This window comes from Gigantopelta aegis, chromosome 14 (assembly GCF_016097555.1).
Source record: "Gigantopelta aegis isolate Gae_Host chromosome 14, Gae_host_genome, whole genome shotgun sequence".
NCBI lineage: Eukaryota > Metazoa > Mollusca > Gastropoda > Neomphalida > Peltospiridae > Gigantopelta > Gigantopelta aegis.
The window spans coordinates 54,203,697-54,218,975 of record NC_054712.1 but is presented as its reverse complement, the minus strand read 5'-3'; the positions used below and the strand labels follow the sequence as shown (position 1 = coordinate 54,218,975).

The window sequence follows — 15,279 nt, the reverse complement described above, 5'->3', positions numbered from 1 at the left end:
CCGTCATCCATTAACTGCAACTGTGTTTCCATACCGGTGTCACAGCTAACGGGCTACCCCTCACAGACGCAGTGTCCATGTGGCCCTTAATTTCTTGTAACTAGTATACTTTATTTGTCATGCAAATATAATTACAAACTACCCACCATTATATAACTGACTCTATTCTGTTTGGTTGACATCACTAAAAAAAACCCCTGAATATCATCCTTCGATAAACCTTAGAAAATGATGTCATTACATCAAATGGGACTATCCTGTTTGTCTGTGCCATGCATGTACAAAAATTACATGTTTTGCATCCAGTTCTAAATGTAGAATGTTTATATGCAATAAAGTTTATCTTATCTTATGTATAACAGATCATGGAAAGGATGTTAAAAACTGATTTATGTATATTTAAACTAAATAAGTCGTGTTGTTAGTAATTATAAAAATAAAAATTGTTTGACATTTTTTGTGAATTTATCAATGTGTAACAGTCACAAATTTAGTATAAACTCGCTTCACTATACTACACAATTTTATACAATTTGTGACTGTTCTACATTAATAAATTCACAAAAAAAAGTATAAACAAATTCTTATATAATTTGTATAACCAGACAATTAGTTATCTTGGCGAAAATTACGTGAACCAATAAGATTTAAACAAACATGTGCCCTGCTAACAAATTAGTTTATTAAATTTCTCTTGCACTAGCTTGCCTCAGCAAACTTGGTCAAGAGGGTTCTCCATTTAATTGGAGGAATTACATGCATACATAAAAACCCCTCTCAAACCAAGAGAAGTTGTTGAGTCAAGCTATCTGTCAAGATGTTGGATCTTGAATGATGAATATTGGCAATAAAACCTTTTTGGCCACAGCCTGTAGCTGTGCAGGACCTCCGTAACACTGAAGTTTGCACGTGGCATACACTGGCTGTAAATTCTCCACCCACTCATAGGGATGCAGCTCCAGATAACACATCAGTGTAGATATTCCTGAAAAACATCACAGCACACAGCAGAATAATATTTATAGGATATTAAATGAGTTTTCATTTCATATCATGTTTATGTCCCCAGCGAAATAAACATGATACGAAATGGTAGCGAGCTTAATATCCTATTTATTACCCATAATTGATCTTAATCACTCAACTCGTTTGGTTGACGTTCCTGTAAGGTTGTAGTGCGCCAATTGATGATGTCATCATGTGACGTCGAAGTGTTATGTCCCACTTGGCGTTCTAGTGGGACGTAACACTTTGATATATACCAAAATAGTTTTAACCACACAGGTAATAAATACCATATATTGCTGTGTACTCAACACAATTAATTAAGGGCCAACAGACTTTTTAGTGATTATTTGGAGGTGTAATGTTTTTTTAAAAATGACATTTGACTTCTAACCATCGTTTCAGTAAAATATGATCTGCGATACATACAAAAATGTTGCATAAGCTGAGCTGGGTTTCTCAAGCCATTATGAAACTACTGAATATTGCATTAATTGGGCTAGAATTTGTTACACATTGGTTCACAACAATACTGTCATTTTGTTTATTCTAAACTGTTGTTTAAATCTTTATTTTAACAACATGCCACAGTGTTTTGACACTTTACAAAGATAAAGCTATATATCTACAGTGAAACGTTTCTAAACTGGACACCCTCGGAACTAATAAAAAATTCCGGTTTTAAGAGGTATCCGTTTCACACAGGTTCTCTTCTGCACAGATATTGAAACAGGGATCATGAAAAACGTTCGGTTTTGAGGGAATTCCGGTTTACAGAGGGTCCGGTTTTGAGATGTTTCACTGTATATATATTTAAAAATCATATTTAAAGAAAAATGCTGAAAATGTCTATTTAAGCCTTAATTAATTTTGTGAAGTATAAGATATCCTATTGAAACATGTGGCTGTATAAATAATGAAGCTGTATAACAAAGAGAACTGCTTGAGTCAATTTGACTATATGTGCTTAAATGGAAAGCCCACTTCCTCCATCAGAACTTAAATAATTTCACATTTAATATCGCTGAATAGATAAAAGCTAGTAGAAAATAAGTGATTTTTAAAAATTAAAATGGACAGCTCTTACAATTTATTTTATTTATTATTACTGCAACCAGATACCTGTAATGTCAAGAATGGACTACCTTGAATCACTGTCTAACAGGATATATACGGTAAGAAACAAAGTTAAATGTGTAATAAATGATTTTGTTTTTGCATTTTCAATTAAAGTGAATTAAGGTATGATGTTACATATGATTCACACAGAAGATACCCAAGACATTATCTTATAATAACCAAAAAATTTAATTTTAAAATCTCAAGAAAACATTAAAAATAACATTAAAATAAATGAAAAATTAATGTAAAAAAAACAATGAAAAAAGAAGAAAAAAGAAATAGAAAGGTTTTATTCGCACCTTCTTCTCTAACGTCAAGGTCATGAACTGTTTTGTGTATATCAAGAGCTCGTTCATGCCCAGGGCAGATTCGAGAAGCAGACGTCTTTGGTTCGGAATTTTCATCCTGAAAGAAACAGATATTTTTACATGTCTGCATGATAGTGAAAGATATCTTTACAGGTCTGCCTAATAGTGAAAGATATCTTTACATGTCTGCATGATAGTGAAAGATATCTTTACATGTCTGCATGATAGTGAAAGATATCTTTACATGCCTGTATGATAGTGAAAGATATCTTTACATGTCTGCATAATAGTGAAATATATCTTTACATGTCTGTATGATAGTGAATGATATTTCTACATGTCTGCATGATAGTGAAAGGAAGACAAAGAAACAGATATTTTACATGTCTGCATGTTAGTGAAAGATATCTTTACATGTCTGCATGATAGTGAAAGATATCTTTACATGTCCGCATGATAGTGAAATATATCTTTACATGTCTGCATGATAGTGAAAGATATCTTTACATGTCTGTATGATAGTGAAAGATATCTTTACATGTCTGCATGATAGTGAAAGATATCTTTACATGCCTGTATGATAGTGAAAGATATCTTTACATGTCTGCATAATAGTGAAATATATCTTTACATGTCTGTATGATAGTGAATGATATTTCTACATGTCTGCATGATAGTGAAGGGAAGACAAAGAAACAGATATTTTACATGTCTGCATGTTAGTGAAAGATATCTTTACATGTCCGCATGATAGTGAAATATATCTTTACATGTCTGCATGATAGTGAAAGATATCTTTACATGTCTGTATGATAGTGAAAGATATCTTTACATGTCTGCATGATAGTGAAAGATATCTTTACACGTCTGCATGATAGTGAAAGATATCTTTACATGTCTGCATGATAGTGAAAGATATCTTTACATGTCTGCATGATAGTGAAAGATATCTTTACATGTCTGCATGATAGTGAAAGATATCTTTACATGTCTGCATGATAGTGAAAGATATCTTTACATGTCTGTATGATAGTGAAAGATATCTTTACATGTCTGCATGATAGTGAAAGGAAGACAAAGAAACAGATATTTTATATGTTTGCATGACAGTGAAAAGAAAGCAAAGAAAGATAATATTTCTACAGGTCTGCATGATAGTGAAAGATATTTCTACACATCTGCATGATTGTGATAGGAAAGCAAAGAAAGAGATATTTTATATCTACATGATAGTGAAAGGAAGACAAAGAAAGAGATATCTTTACATATCTGCATGATAGTTAAAAGAAGGCAAAGAAACATATTTGTACAGGTCTGCATGATAGTGAAGAAACTGATATTTTATTACAATAAATACTACAATATGACTGCATAATTATTACTTCCAATCAAAGTTGGAGTTCCTTTTACTTCATAACTATTTGATGGCAAACTTATAACATCCCAGCCCCAAGTTCAGCAAGTTAATGTTTCGCTGAAGTTCATGAGCTATTTGATTGGTTCCCAGCTTGGCCATGAAGCACTTAAACTAACCTAACAGACATTTTAAAACAATGATCAGAGTTCCATCATTAGATGCCACACAATGATTTAATACAAGGAAGCAAGAAGGAAAGAATGTTTTATTTTATGACACACTCAACACATTTTAATTACGGTTATATGACATCAGACATATGGTTACGGCCCACACAGATAATGAGAGAGGAAACCCGTTGCCATCATGCATTAGGCTACTCTTTTTGATTAGCAGCAAGGGATCTTTTATATGCAACATCCCATAAACTGGGTAGTGCATACCAGTTGTGGAGCACTGGCTGGAACAAGAAATAGCCAGTGGGCCCACTTAGATCAACTGTGCATCAGGCAATAGCCCAGTGGGCCCACCTAGATCAACTGTGCATCAGGCAATAGCCCAGTGGGCTCACCTAGATCAACTGTGCATCAGGCAATAGCCCAGTGGGCCCACCTAGATCAACTGTGCATCAGGCAATAGCCCAGTGGCTCACCTAGATCAACTGTGCATCAGGCAATAGCCCAGTGGCTCACCTAGACCAACTGTGCATCAGGCAATAGCCCAGTGGGCCCACCTAGATCAACTGTGCATCAGGCAATAGCCCAGTGGGCTCACCTAGACCAACTGTGTACCAGGCAATAGCCCTGTGGGCCCACCTAGATCAACTGTGCATCAGGCAATAGCCCAGTGCATCAGGCAATAGCCCAGTGGGCCCACCTAGATGGCTCACAATAGCCCAGTGGCTAGAACTGTGCATCAACCCACCTGTGTGCATCAGGCAATAGCCCAGTGGGCCCACCTAGACCAACTGTGTACCAGGCAATAGCCCAGTGGGCTCACCTAGATCAACTGTGCATCAGGCAATAGCCCAGTGGCTCACCTAGACCAACTGTGCATCAGGCAATAGCCCAGTGGGCTCACCTAGACCAACTGTGCATCAGGCAATAGCCCAGTGGGCCCACCTAGATCAACTGTGCATCAGGCAATAGCCCAGTGGCTCACCTAGATCAACTGTGTACCAGGCAAGAGCCCAGTGGGCCCACCTAGATCAACTGTGCATCAGGCAATAGCCCAGTGGGCCCACCTAGATCAACTGTGCACCAGGCAATAGCCCAGTGGCTCACCTAGATCAACTGTGCATCAGGCAATAGCCCAGTGGCTCACCTAGACCAACTGTGCATCAGGCAATAGCCCAGTGGGCCCACCTAGATAGCCCAGTGGGCTCACCTAGACCAACTGTGTACCAGGCAATAGCCCAGTGGGCCCACCTAGATCAACTGTGCATCAGGCAATAGCCCAGTGGCTCACCTAGACCAACTGTGCATCAGGCAATAGCCCAGTGGGCCCACCTAGATCAACTGTGCATCAGGCAATAGCCCAGTGGCTCACCTAGGTCAACTGTGCATCAGGCAATAGCCCAGTGGGCCCACCTAGATCAACTGTGCATCAGGCAATAGCCCAGTGGGCCCACCTAGACCAACTGTGTACCAGGCAATAGCCCAGTGGGCTCACCTAGATCAACTGTGCATCAGGCACCTAGACCAACTGTGCATCAGGCAATAGCCCAGTGGGCTCACCTAGAGTGCATCAGGCAATAGCCCAGTGTAGATCAACTGTGCAGGCAATAGCCCAGTGGCTCACCTAGATCAACTGTGTACCAGGCAATAGCCCAGTGGGCCCACCTAGATCAACTGTGCATCAGGCAATAGCCCAGTGGCTCACCTAGACCAACTGTGCATCAGGCAATAGCCCAGTGGCTCACCTAGACCAACTGTGCATCAGGCAATAGCCCAGTGGGCCCACCTAGATCAACTGTGCATCAGGCAATAGCCCAGTGGCTCACCTAGATCAACTGTGTACCAGGCAAGAGCCCAGTGGGCCCACCTAGATCAACTGTGCATCAGGCAATAGCCCAGTGGGCCCACCTAGATCAACTGTGCACCAGGCAATAGCCCAGTGGCTCACCTAGATCAACTGTGCATCAGGCAATAGCCCAGTGGCTCACCTAGAGTGCATCAGGCAATAGCCCAGTGGGCCCACCTAGATCAACTGTGCATCAGGCAATAGCCCAGTGGGCTCACCTAGACCAACTGTGTACCAGGCAATAGCCCAGTGGCTCACCTAGATCAACTGTGCATCAGGCAATAGCCCAGTGGCTCACCTAGACCAACTGTGCATCAGGCAATAGCCCAGTGGGCCCACCTAGATCAACTGTGCATCAGGCAATAGCCCAGTGGCTCACCTAGGCAACTGTGCATCAGGCAATAGCCCAGTGGGCCCACCTAGATCAACTGTGCATCAGGCAATAGCCCAGTGGCCCACCTAGACAACTGTGTACTAGCCCAGTGGGCTCACCTAGATCAACTGTGCATCAGGCAATAGCCCAGTGGCCCACCTAGATCAACTGTGCATCAGGCAATAGCCCAGTGGCTCACCTAGATCAACTGTGTACCAGGCAAGAGCCCAGTGGGCCCACCTAGATCAACTGTGCATCAGGCAATAGCCCAGTGGCTCACCTAGACCAACTGTGCATCAGGCAATAGCCCAGTGGCTCACCTAGATCAACTGTGCATCAGGCAATAGCCCAGTGGGCCCACCTAGATCAACTGTGCATCAGGCAATAGCCCAGTGGCTCACCTAGACCAACTGTGCATCAGGCAATAGCCCAGTGGCTCACCTAGATCAACTGTGCATCAGGCAATAGCCCAGTGGCTCACCTAGACCAACTGTGCATCAGGCAATAGCCCAGTGGCTCACCTAGGTCAACTGTGCATCAGGCAATAGCCCAGTGGCTCACCTAGGTCAACTGTGTACCAGGCAAGAGCCCAGTGGCTCACCTAGGTCAACTGTGCATCAGGCAATAGCCCAGTGGCTCACCTAGACCAACTGTGCATCAGGCAATAGCCCAGTGGCTCACCTAGGTCAACTGTGTACCAGGCAAGAGCCCAGTGGGCTCACCTAGACCAACTGTGTACCAGGCAATAGCCCAGTGGGCCCACCTAGATCAACTGTGCATCAGGCAATAGCCCAGTGGGCCCACCTAGATCAACTGTGCATCAGGCAAGTGCTTTACCAATGGGCTACATCCCACCCACCTCTAATCCAAAGAAAGGAAGGAAATGGTTTATTTAATGACGCACTCAACACATTTTATTTAGGATTATATGACGTAGGACATATGGTTAAGGACCACACAGATATTGAGAGAGGAAACACGCTATTGCCACTTCATGGGCTACCTTTTTTGATAAGCAGCAAGGGATCTTTTATATGGACCATCCCACAGAAAGGTTAGTACATATCACAGCCTTGGAGCACTGGCTGGAGTGAGAAATAAACCAATGTGCCCACCGGCGAGAATCGATCTTAGATTGACTGTGCATCAGGCGAGCACTGTATACGTCTCACCCCTAATTAATACAAAGACTCAGAGTCAGTAGCTATAGCTGCCTATTTTCTGAAACCACCTCCTACTTTCAAAGATAATGAACTCCCTGAGGATGTAGTTAACGGTAAAAGGAATTCAAAGCTCTCAGATGACTTTGTCAAATGGATATTAAATATATCAAATACAATGACCTCATCCATCTGCCATACTTGATGACCCAAACAATGTATGAGTGCCAATAGTTGACAATCTACAGTATTTATCAACTATTAGTTTACATATGTTATACTCCTACTGGTTGTGGTATGTGCTGTCCTGTCTGTGGGGGAAATGCATATAAAAGATCCCTTGCTGCTATTGGAACAATGTAGTGGGTTTCCTCTAAGCCTTTATGTCAAAGATGACCAAATGTTTGACATCCAACAGCCGATGATTAATATAGCAATGTGGCCTAAAACACACTTCAATTAATTAATAACTTATTCTTTTTCAGAAAAATTATAAGGAAAGATAAATGGTAAAACACAGAAGAAAAACTTTATGGAGACCAGGAATCCCTCCGTGTCACTGTGGGATTCATCCTGGCAGTAAACATCTCCCTGTGATATCATTACAAGAAGGAACGAAAAGAAGAAGAAGAAGAAGAAGAAGAAGAAGAAGAATGGTAAAAGAAACTCAATGTGAAAACCCCCAGAATGTATGTCAAGGCAATAGCAATGTCACTTCTTTGTAGGTAAACAATAACACTGTTATGGTTAAGCCATGCCCTTAGAATTCTGTCTGTGTAAACAACTGGATCAGACTTCCAGGAACACGCAATATTAAGTACAACAATGGCTAAAGGATAATTATAATCTCTATAATTATATTTGTTTTATTAATTGGTTTTTAAAAATTATTATTATTATTATTTTTTTTTTTTTAAATGTCAAAATTAATAATCAACAGAGCAAGACTAAATTTGGATATCTTTCTAATTAGTGTTTTCCCTGGCTTGTTTTAGTATAGTGCCTCAATAGCCTAGCACCATCTTGCCTTAATCAGCACCACCCTGAGATTAAGCAAGCCTTTTTCACTAATTAAGTCTAAAATTTCTTCTAAAAAACCCACTCAGAAAATTTATTATTAATTAATTAAATATCTCTGTTATATATATTTTGTCATTCATTTATTCAAGCAAGCATATTAATTACATTTATTTTTATTTCAATAACTTTTTTTGTCTTTAATGGGAGAAAGAAAAAAGCCCTGAAAATGGTGAAAATGCCCCAAAAGTGTTTAGTTTACCATTTCTTGCCAAATTCTTAGGGAAAACAGTATTCTTTGTATACAAGTAGAAGATCATTATAATTAATGACTGTCCTTTTTTCCCCAGTTTTTCAACAAAAAAGACCACAAAAAAAAAAGACAAAAAAGAAAGAAAATGGATGACAATTAGGCAGCCATGTTTCAAGCATAACGAGACACATAATACACATTATGACATCACACATGACAGGACCTATGTAATTGGCCTAATTTCTGGTTCACTAATAAGAATTTCGAAAGGCCAAAAATGCCATATATATAAATTTTTGATATAATTAAACTCTGAAATGAGATCGTGGTTCTCAAAATATTTTTAGAGAGCTGAATATAGCTCACTGCCTCAAATATGACTGGTCATACGACTTTCAGTGGCACCAACTGGAATATACTTTTTGTTCAAAGGTAATGCATGGAAATCTGAATAACAACTTTAAATATCACAAAGTTATCATATTATGTTCTCATTTCCTGCTCATCAAAAAAAAAAAAAAAAAAAAAAAATGTAATAAAATTTGTTTTTTTTAAATCTGCCACTGGAAACATTAAACAATGGTGGGTTTTTTTAGAGTTTTTTTTTTTAAATTTAATAATTTCTGTCACCCTGTGGCACATTGGGTGACTGTATAAATAAAAAAATGTTATTATAAGTAATCTAAGATAACAAATACTTCTCACTGAAGACAGCTGTGATCTATTGCCTTCGTTCAAAGAGTCAAATAACACAATTACTGACATCATCTCAAGTATTCATTTGATTGTTCACAAAAGTACAAGCAATTCCCCCATCCCATCTAAAAAACCTATTCAGTATCTGCGGTTATCAATCCCCGTTGGTGCACCTTTTGGGCTATTTCTCGTTCCACGACTAGTATATCAAAGGCCGTGATACATGTATGTGCTATTCTGTCTTTGGAATGGTGCATATAAAAGATCCCTTGTTACTAATGGAAATATGTAGCGGGTTTCCTCTTTAAGACTATATGTAAAAAATTAAAATTATTTGACATTCAATAGCTGATGATTAACAAATCAATGTGCTCTAGTGGTGTTGTTAAACAAAACAAACATTAACTATTCAGAATCTTACATCAACAAAAAAAACAGAAAAGAAAAAGAAATTTAAGAAAAAACCCCGATTTGCTTGACTTGATACATCTATATAATTTTCCTAATATCCCTAGCGGAGTTGACTAATATATCTAATTTTAACTCAACCAATACTTAAAGCGAAGAACTTTTGTTTTCACCGAAATTAAAACACTGAATTTGGTTTCCCAGTGGGTACTATTAGACATAACACTGATTCTGTGTAGTAAACACATGTGTCACAATCTAATATTAGCAATTATAGGTTAATGAGCTGTATAACTATCAAAGCAGATGTTTCTTCGTGCCCAGTGGTTACTACCGATATTTACATTATTATCGTAGGATGGTGACATTTCAATAGAGCAATAATGATCAAGAAATAGAACAAATGCAGCCAAATTCTTCAAGGCAATTATCTGCTGACCACAATTATAGAATGAATGGCCAAAGGTCAATATTGAATGATTGAATAAATGAATGAATCAATGAATCAATCAATAAATGAATGAATGAATGAATGAATATTTAATGGGCCTATCCTGTGTTTGCTGCATTGTAAAATCTTTTTGACTAATACACCCTTTTAATGACTAAAATGACAGTAAATATATTTTCTTGTTTAGAATATCAGTGTCTGTATTTCTAATGTGTTTCTGATATTCTTGACATTTGTATATTGTCCAGACTGGATATGGTCCCGAAATAATTTTGTACTTCACAGAAAAGATACCACATACCACGGCCTTTGATATACCAGTCATTGGGGATTGATCCTAGACTGACCACGCATCAAGTGAGTGCTTTACCACTGGGCTAATACTAATGGTTAATATAACAGAAACCAATATATTACTTCCTCACATCCCCATTAAGAGGTAGATTCCATCTGTCTGTCCAAGACTATTGCTAATGGTTAATATAACAGAAACCAGTATAGTGCTTCCTCACATCCCCATTGAGCCATAGACACATTCTGTCTGTCCAAGACTAATGCTAATGGTTAATATGACAGAAAACAGTATAGTGCCTCCTCACATCCCCATTGAGCCACAGACACATTCTGTCTGTCCAAGACTAATGTTAATGGTTAATATAACAGAAACCAGTATATTACTTCCTCACATCCCCATTGAGTGGTAGATTCCTTGTCTGTCCAAGACAAATGCTAATCGTTAATATAACAGAAACCAGTATATTACTTCCTCACATCCCCATTAAGTGGTAGATTCCTTCTGTCTGTCCAAGACTAATGCTAATGGTTAATATAACAGTATAGTGCTTCCTCACATCCCCATTGAGCTATAGACTCATTCTGTCTGTCCAAGACTAATGCTAATGGTTAGTATAACAGAAACCAGTATCATGCTTCCTCACATCCCCATTGAGCTATAGACACATTATGTCTGTCCAAGACTATGCTAATGGTTAGTATAACAGAAACCAGTATACTGCTTCCTCACATCCCCATTGAGCCATAGACACATTCTGTCTGTCCAAGACTAATGTTAATATGACAGAAACCAGTACAGTACCTCCTCACATCCCCATTGAGCCATAGACTCATTCTGTCATATTACTTCCTAACATCCCCATTAAGTGGTAGATTCCTTCTGTCTGTCCAAGACTAATGTTAATGGTTAATATGACAGAAACCAGTATAATGCTTTCTCACATCCCGATTGAGCCATAGACACATTCTGTCTGTCCAAGACTAATGTTAATGGTTAATATAACAGAAACCAGTATTATGCTTCCTCACATCCCCATTAAGTGGTAGATTCCTTGTCTGTCCAAGACAAATGCTAATCGTTAATATAACAGAAACCAGTATATTACTTCCTCACATCCCCATTAAGTGGTAGATTCCTTCTGTCTGTCCAAGACCAATGCTAATAGTTAATATAACCGAAACCAGTATAGTGCTTCCTCACATCCCCATTGAGCTATAGACACATTCTGTCTGTCCAAGACTAATGCTGATGGTTAATATAACAGAAACCAGTATAGTGCTTCCTCACATCCCCATTGAGCTATAGACACATTCTGTGTGTCCAAGACTAATGTTGATGATTAATATAACAGAAACCAGTATAGTACTTCGTCACATCCCCATTGAGCTATAAACTCATTCTGTCTGTCCAAGACTAATGTTAATGGTTAATATGACAGAAACCAGTATAATGCTTCCTCACATCCCCATTGAGCTATAAACTCATTCTGTCTGTCCAAGACTAATGTTAATGGTTAATATGACAGAAACCAGTATAATGCTTCCTCACATCCCCATCGAGCTATAGACACATTCTGTCTGTCCAAGACTAATGTTGATGGTTAATATGACAGAAACCAGTATACTGCTTCCTCACATCCCCATTGAGCCATAGACACATTCTGTCTGTCCAAGACTGATGTTAATGGTTAATATACTACTCAAAAGAATTTAAGGGTCAGACGATATTTTCGACATTATTTTCTGAATGTCAATTATATTAGCTAGACCATAATGTCACGCATGGTATTGTTCCATTTTGACAAAAGTGGGTCTAAGCAACCCATAAATGAATTAAAATCCACTGTCATTGACACTGTCGACTAGTTCTAATGGCGAAAACATGCTTACATTTGCACGTAAATTAGGGCGAAAGCGAAAGGTCTGCTAAGTGCCCATAACTTGATTTTTCACAAAGCGCTTCATTTGCACGCTTTGCACGTGTATTCCATGTTCTGAATGCTGAATTTCCGTATAATTGGAGTTTGCGTTCGTGTACGGTGCACACTCCAAATTCAATAATGGTACGACTTCAACTGACTATCGAAGATCGAGGAAGGGCTATTGCTTGGCTTCAGGGTGGCAATACGCAAAGAAATGTTGCTCTGAGACTTTGTGTCAGTCAGTGTTGTTGGCCGACTGTGGCAACGGTACCAAGCAACGAATTCTGTTCGAAATCGTCCACGTTCGGGAAGACCCCGAAGCACTACAAATAGAGAGGACCGCTACATCACCAATATGGCTCTACGCCAACGCACAAGCACTGCACGCCGATTACGTGACAATCTGCGGACTGCGACTGGTACTCGAGTGTCTGATCAAACCATACGCAATCGTCTGAGAGCCAATAATCTACGCTGCCGTCGCCAGGCTGTTTGACCACCACTCCTATCACGTCACAGAATGGCCAGACGTCACTGGTGCACGCTTCATCTGCGGTGGCAACGTGTTCAGTGGGGTCGAGTGATGTTCACTGATGAGTCCAGGTTTAGTCTCCAGTTCAACGACGGTCGGGTTCGTGTCTACAGACGTCCTAGGGAGCGCTTCGCTGACGTTAACGTTAGACAACGTCACCGGTTCGGTGGTGGCAGCGTCATGGTGTGGGGCGGCATCTCTATCCACCACAGGACCCCCCTCTATGTGGTGGATGGCAATCTGAATGGAATCCGCTATCTGAATGAGATTATCCGGCCGTTGGTTCTCCCAGGCCTTCAGCAGATTGGCGGCGGGGCAGTTCTGCAGGATGACAATGCCAGACCCCACCGCGCCAGGGTGGTAACGGACTTTCTCAGACAACAAGGTATCGCCAGGATGGATTGGCCAGCATATTCGCCTGACTTGGCCCCAATAGAGAACGCCTGGGACGAATTAGGCAGGAGAGTTCGGGATAACCATGCCCCTCCGGCCAACCTTCATGATCTGGGTCAACTTCTTATGGCAGAGTGGCAGGCCATTCCCCAAGAGTTCTTCAGACATCTGATCAATAGCATGAGGCAACGATGTGTCGAGTGTATTCGCGCCAGGGGTGGATTCACACACTATTAAAAAAATGTTCTAATGTGTAAAATCCATGTTTGACAGCCTTCAACTTTGACAGCATGTCATGTGACTTTCTTGTATACAGTGACGTTTATTTGTGTTTTTTTGTAAATATGGAACAATAAATAAAAATTTTGGTGTAGTTTACATCATCAATCTAATACACTCTGAAACTTAGTTGGTTATAAATTTTTGACCCTTAAATTCTTTTGAGTAGTATATAACAGAAACCAGTATAATGCTTCCTCACATCCCCATTGAGTGGTAGATTCCTTGTCTGTCCAAGACAAATGCTAATCGTTAATATAACAGAAACCAGTATATTACTTCCTCACATCCCATTAAGTGGTAGATTCCTTCTGTCTGTCCAAGACTAATGCTAATGGTTAATATAACCGAAACCAGTATAGTGCTTCCTCACATCCCCATTGAGCTATAGACACATTCTGTTTGTCCAAGACTAATGCTGATGGTTAATATAACAGAAACCAGTATAGTGCTTCCTCACATCCCCATTGAGCTATAGACACATTCTGTCTGTCCAAGACTAATGTTGATCGTTAATATAACAGAAACCAGTATAGTACTTCTTCACATCCCCATTGAGCTATAATCTCATTCTGTCTGTCCAAGACTAATGCTAATGGTTAATATAACAGAAACCAGTATAGTACTTCTTCACATCCCCATCGAGCTATAGACACATTCTGTCTGTCCAAGACTAATGTTGATGGTTAATATGACAGAAACCAGTATAATGCTTCCTCACATCCCCATTGAGCCATAGACACATTCTGTCTGTCCAAGACTAATGTTGATGGTTAATATGACAGAAACCAGTATAGTGCCTCCTCACATCCCCATTGAGCCATAGACACATTCTTTTTGTCCAAGACTAGTGTTAATGGTTAATATAACTGAAACCAGTATATTACTTCCTCACATCCCCATTGAGTGGTAGATTCTTTGTCTGTCCAAGACAAATGCTAATCGTTAATATAACAGAAACCAGTATATTACTTCCTCACATCCCCATTAAGTGGTAGATTCCTTCTGTCTGTCCAAGACTAATGCTAATGATTAATATAACAGAAACCAGTATAGTGCTTCCTCACATCCCCATTGAGCTATAGACTCATTCTGTCTGTCCAAGACTAATGCTAATGGTTAATATAACAGAAACCAGTATAATGCTTCCTCACATCCCCACTGAGCTATAGACACATTCTGTTTGTCCAAGACTAGTGTTAATGGTTAATATAACAGAAACCAGTATAATGCTTCCTCAGATCCCCATCGAGCCATAGACACATTCTGTCTGTCCAAGACAAATGCTAATCGTTAATATAACAGAAACCAGTATATTACTTCCTCACATCCCCATTAAGTGGTAGATTCCTTCTGTCTGTCCAAGACTAATGCTAATGGTTAATATAACAGAAACCAGTATAGTGGTAGATTCTTCCTCACATCCCCATGGTTAGCTATAGAAACCAGTATAGTCATTCTGTCTGTCCAAGACTAATGCTAATGGTTAATATAACAGAAACCAGTATAATGCTTCCTCACATCCCCACTGAGCCATAGACACATTCTGTCTGTCCAAGACTAATGTTGATGGTTAATATAACAGAAACCAGTATATTACTTCTTCACATCCCCATCGAGCTATAGACTCATTCTGTCTGTCCAAGACTAATGCTAATGGTTAATATAACAGAAACCAGTATAGTAC

The 15,279-nt window shown here is 39.5% G+C and overlaps 1 protein-coding gene across 1 annotated transcript in view; it reads right to left on the bottom strand.

Annotated features, from left to right (window-relative positions):
• The window catches only part of LOC121389338 (ATP-dependent DNA helicase Q4-like), a 218,839-nt gene that overhangs the window by 22,037 nt on the left and 181,523 nt on the right, over positions 1 to 15,279 (bottom strand). The window contains exons 3-4 of the mRNA XM_041520934.1: positions 2,427 to 2,532; positions 855 to 985 (exon numbers count right to left, since the gene is read on the bottom strand). Coding sequence (XP_041376868.1) covers positions 855 to 985; positions 2,427 to 2,532 — 237 coding nt within the window. The remainder of the gene's footprint in view (positions 1 to 854; positions 986 to 2,426; positions 2,533 to 15,279) is intronic.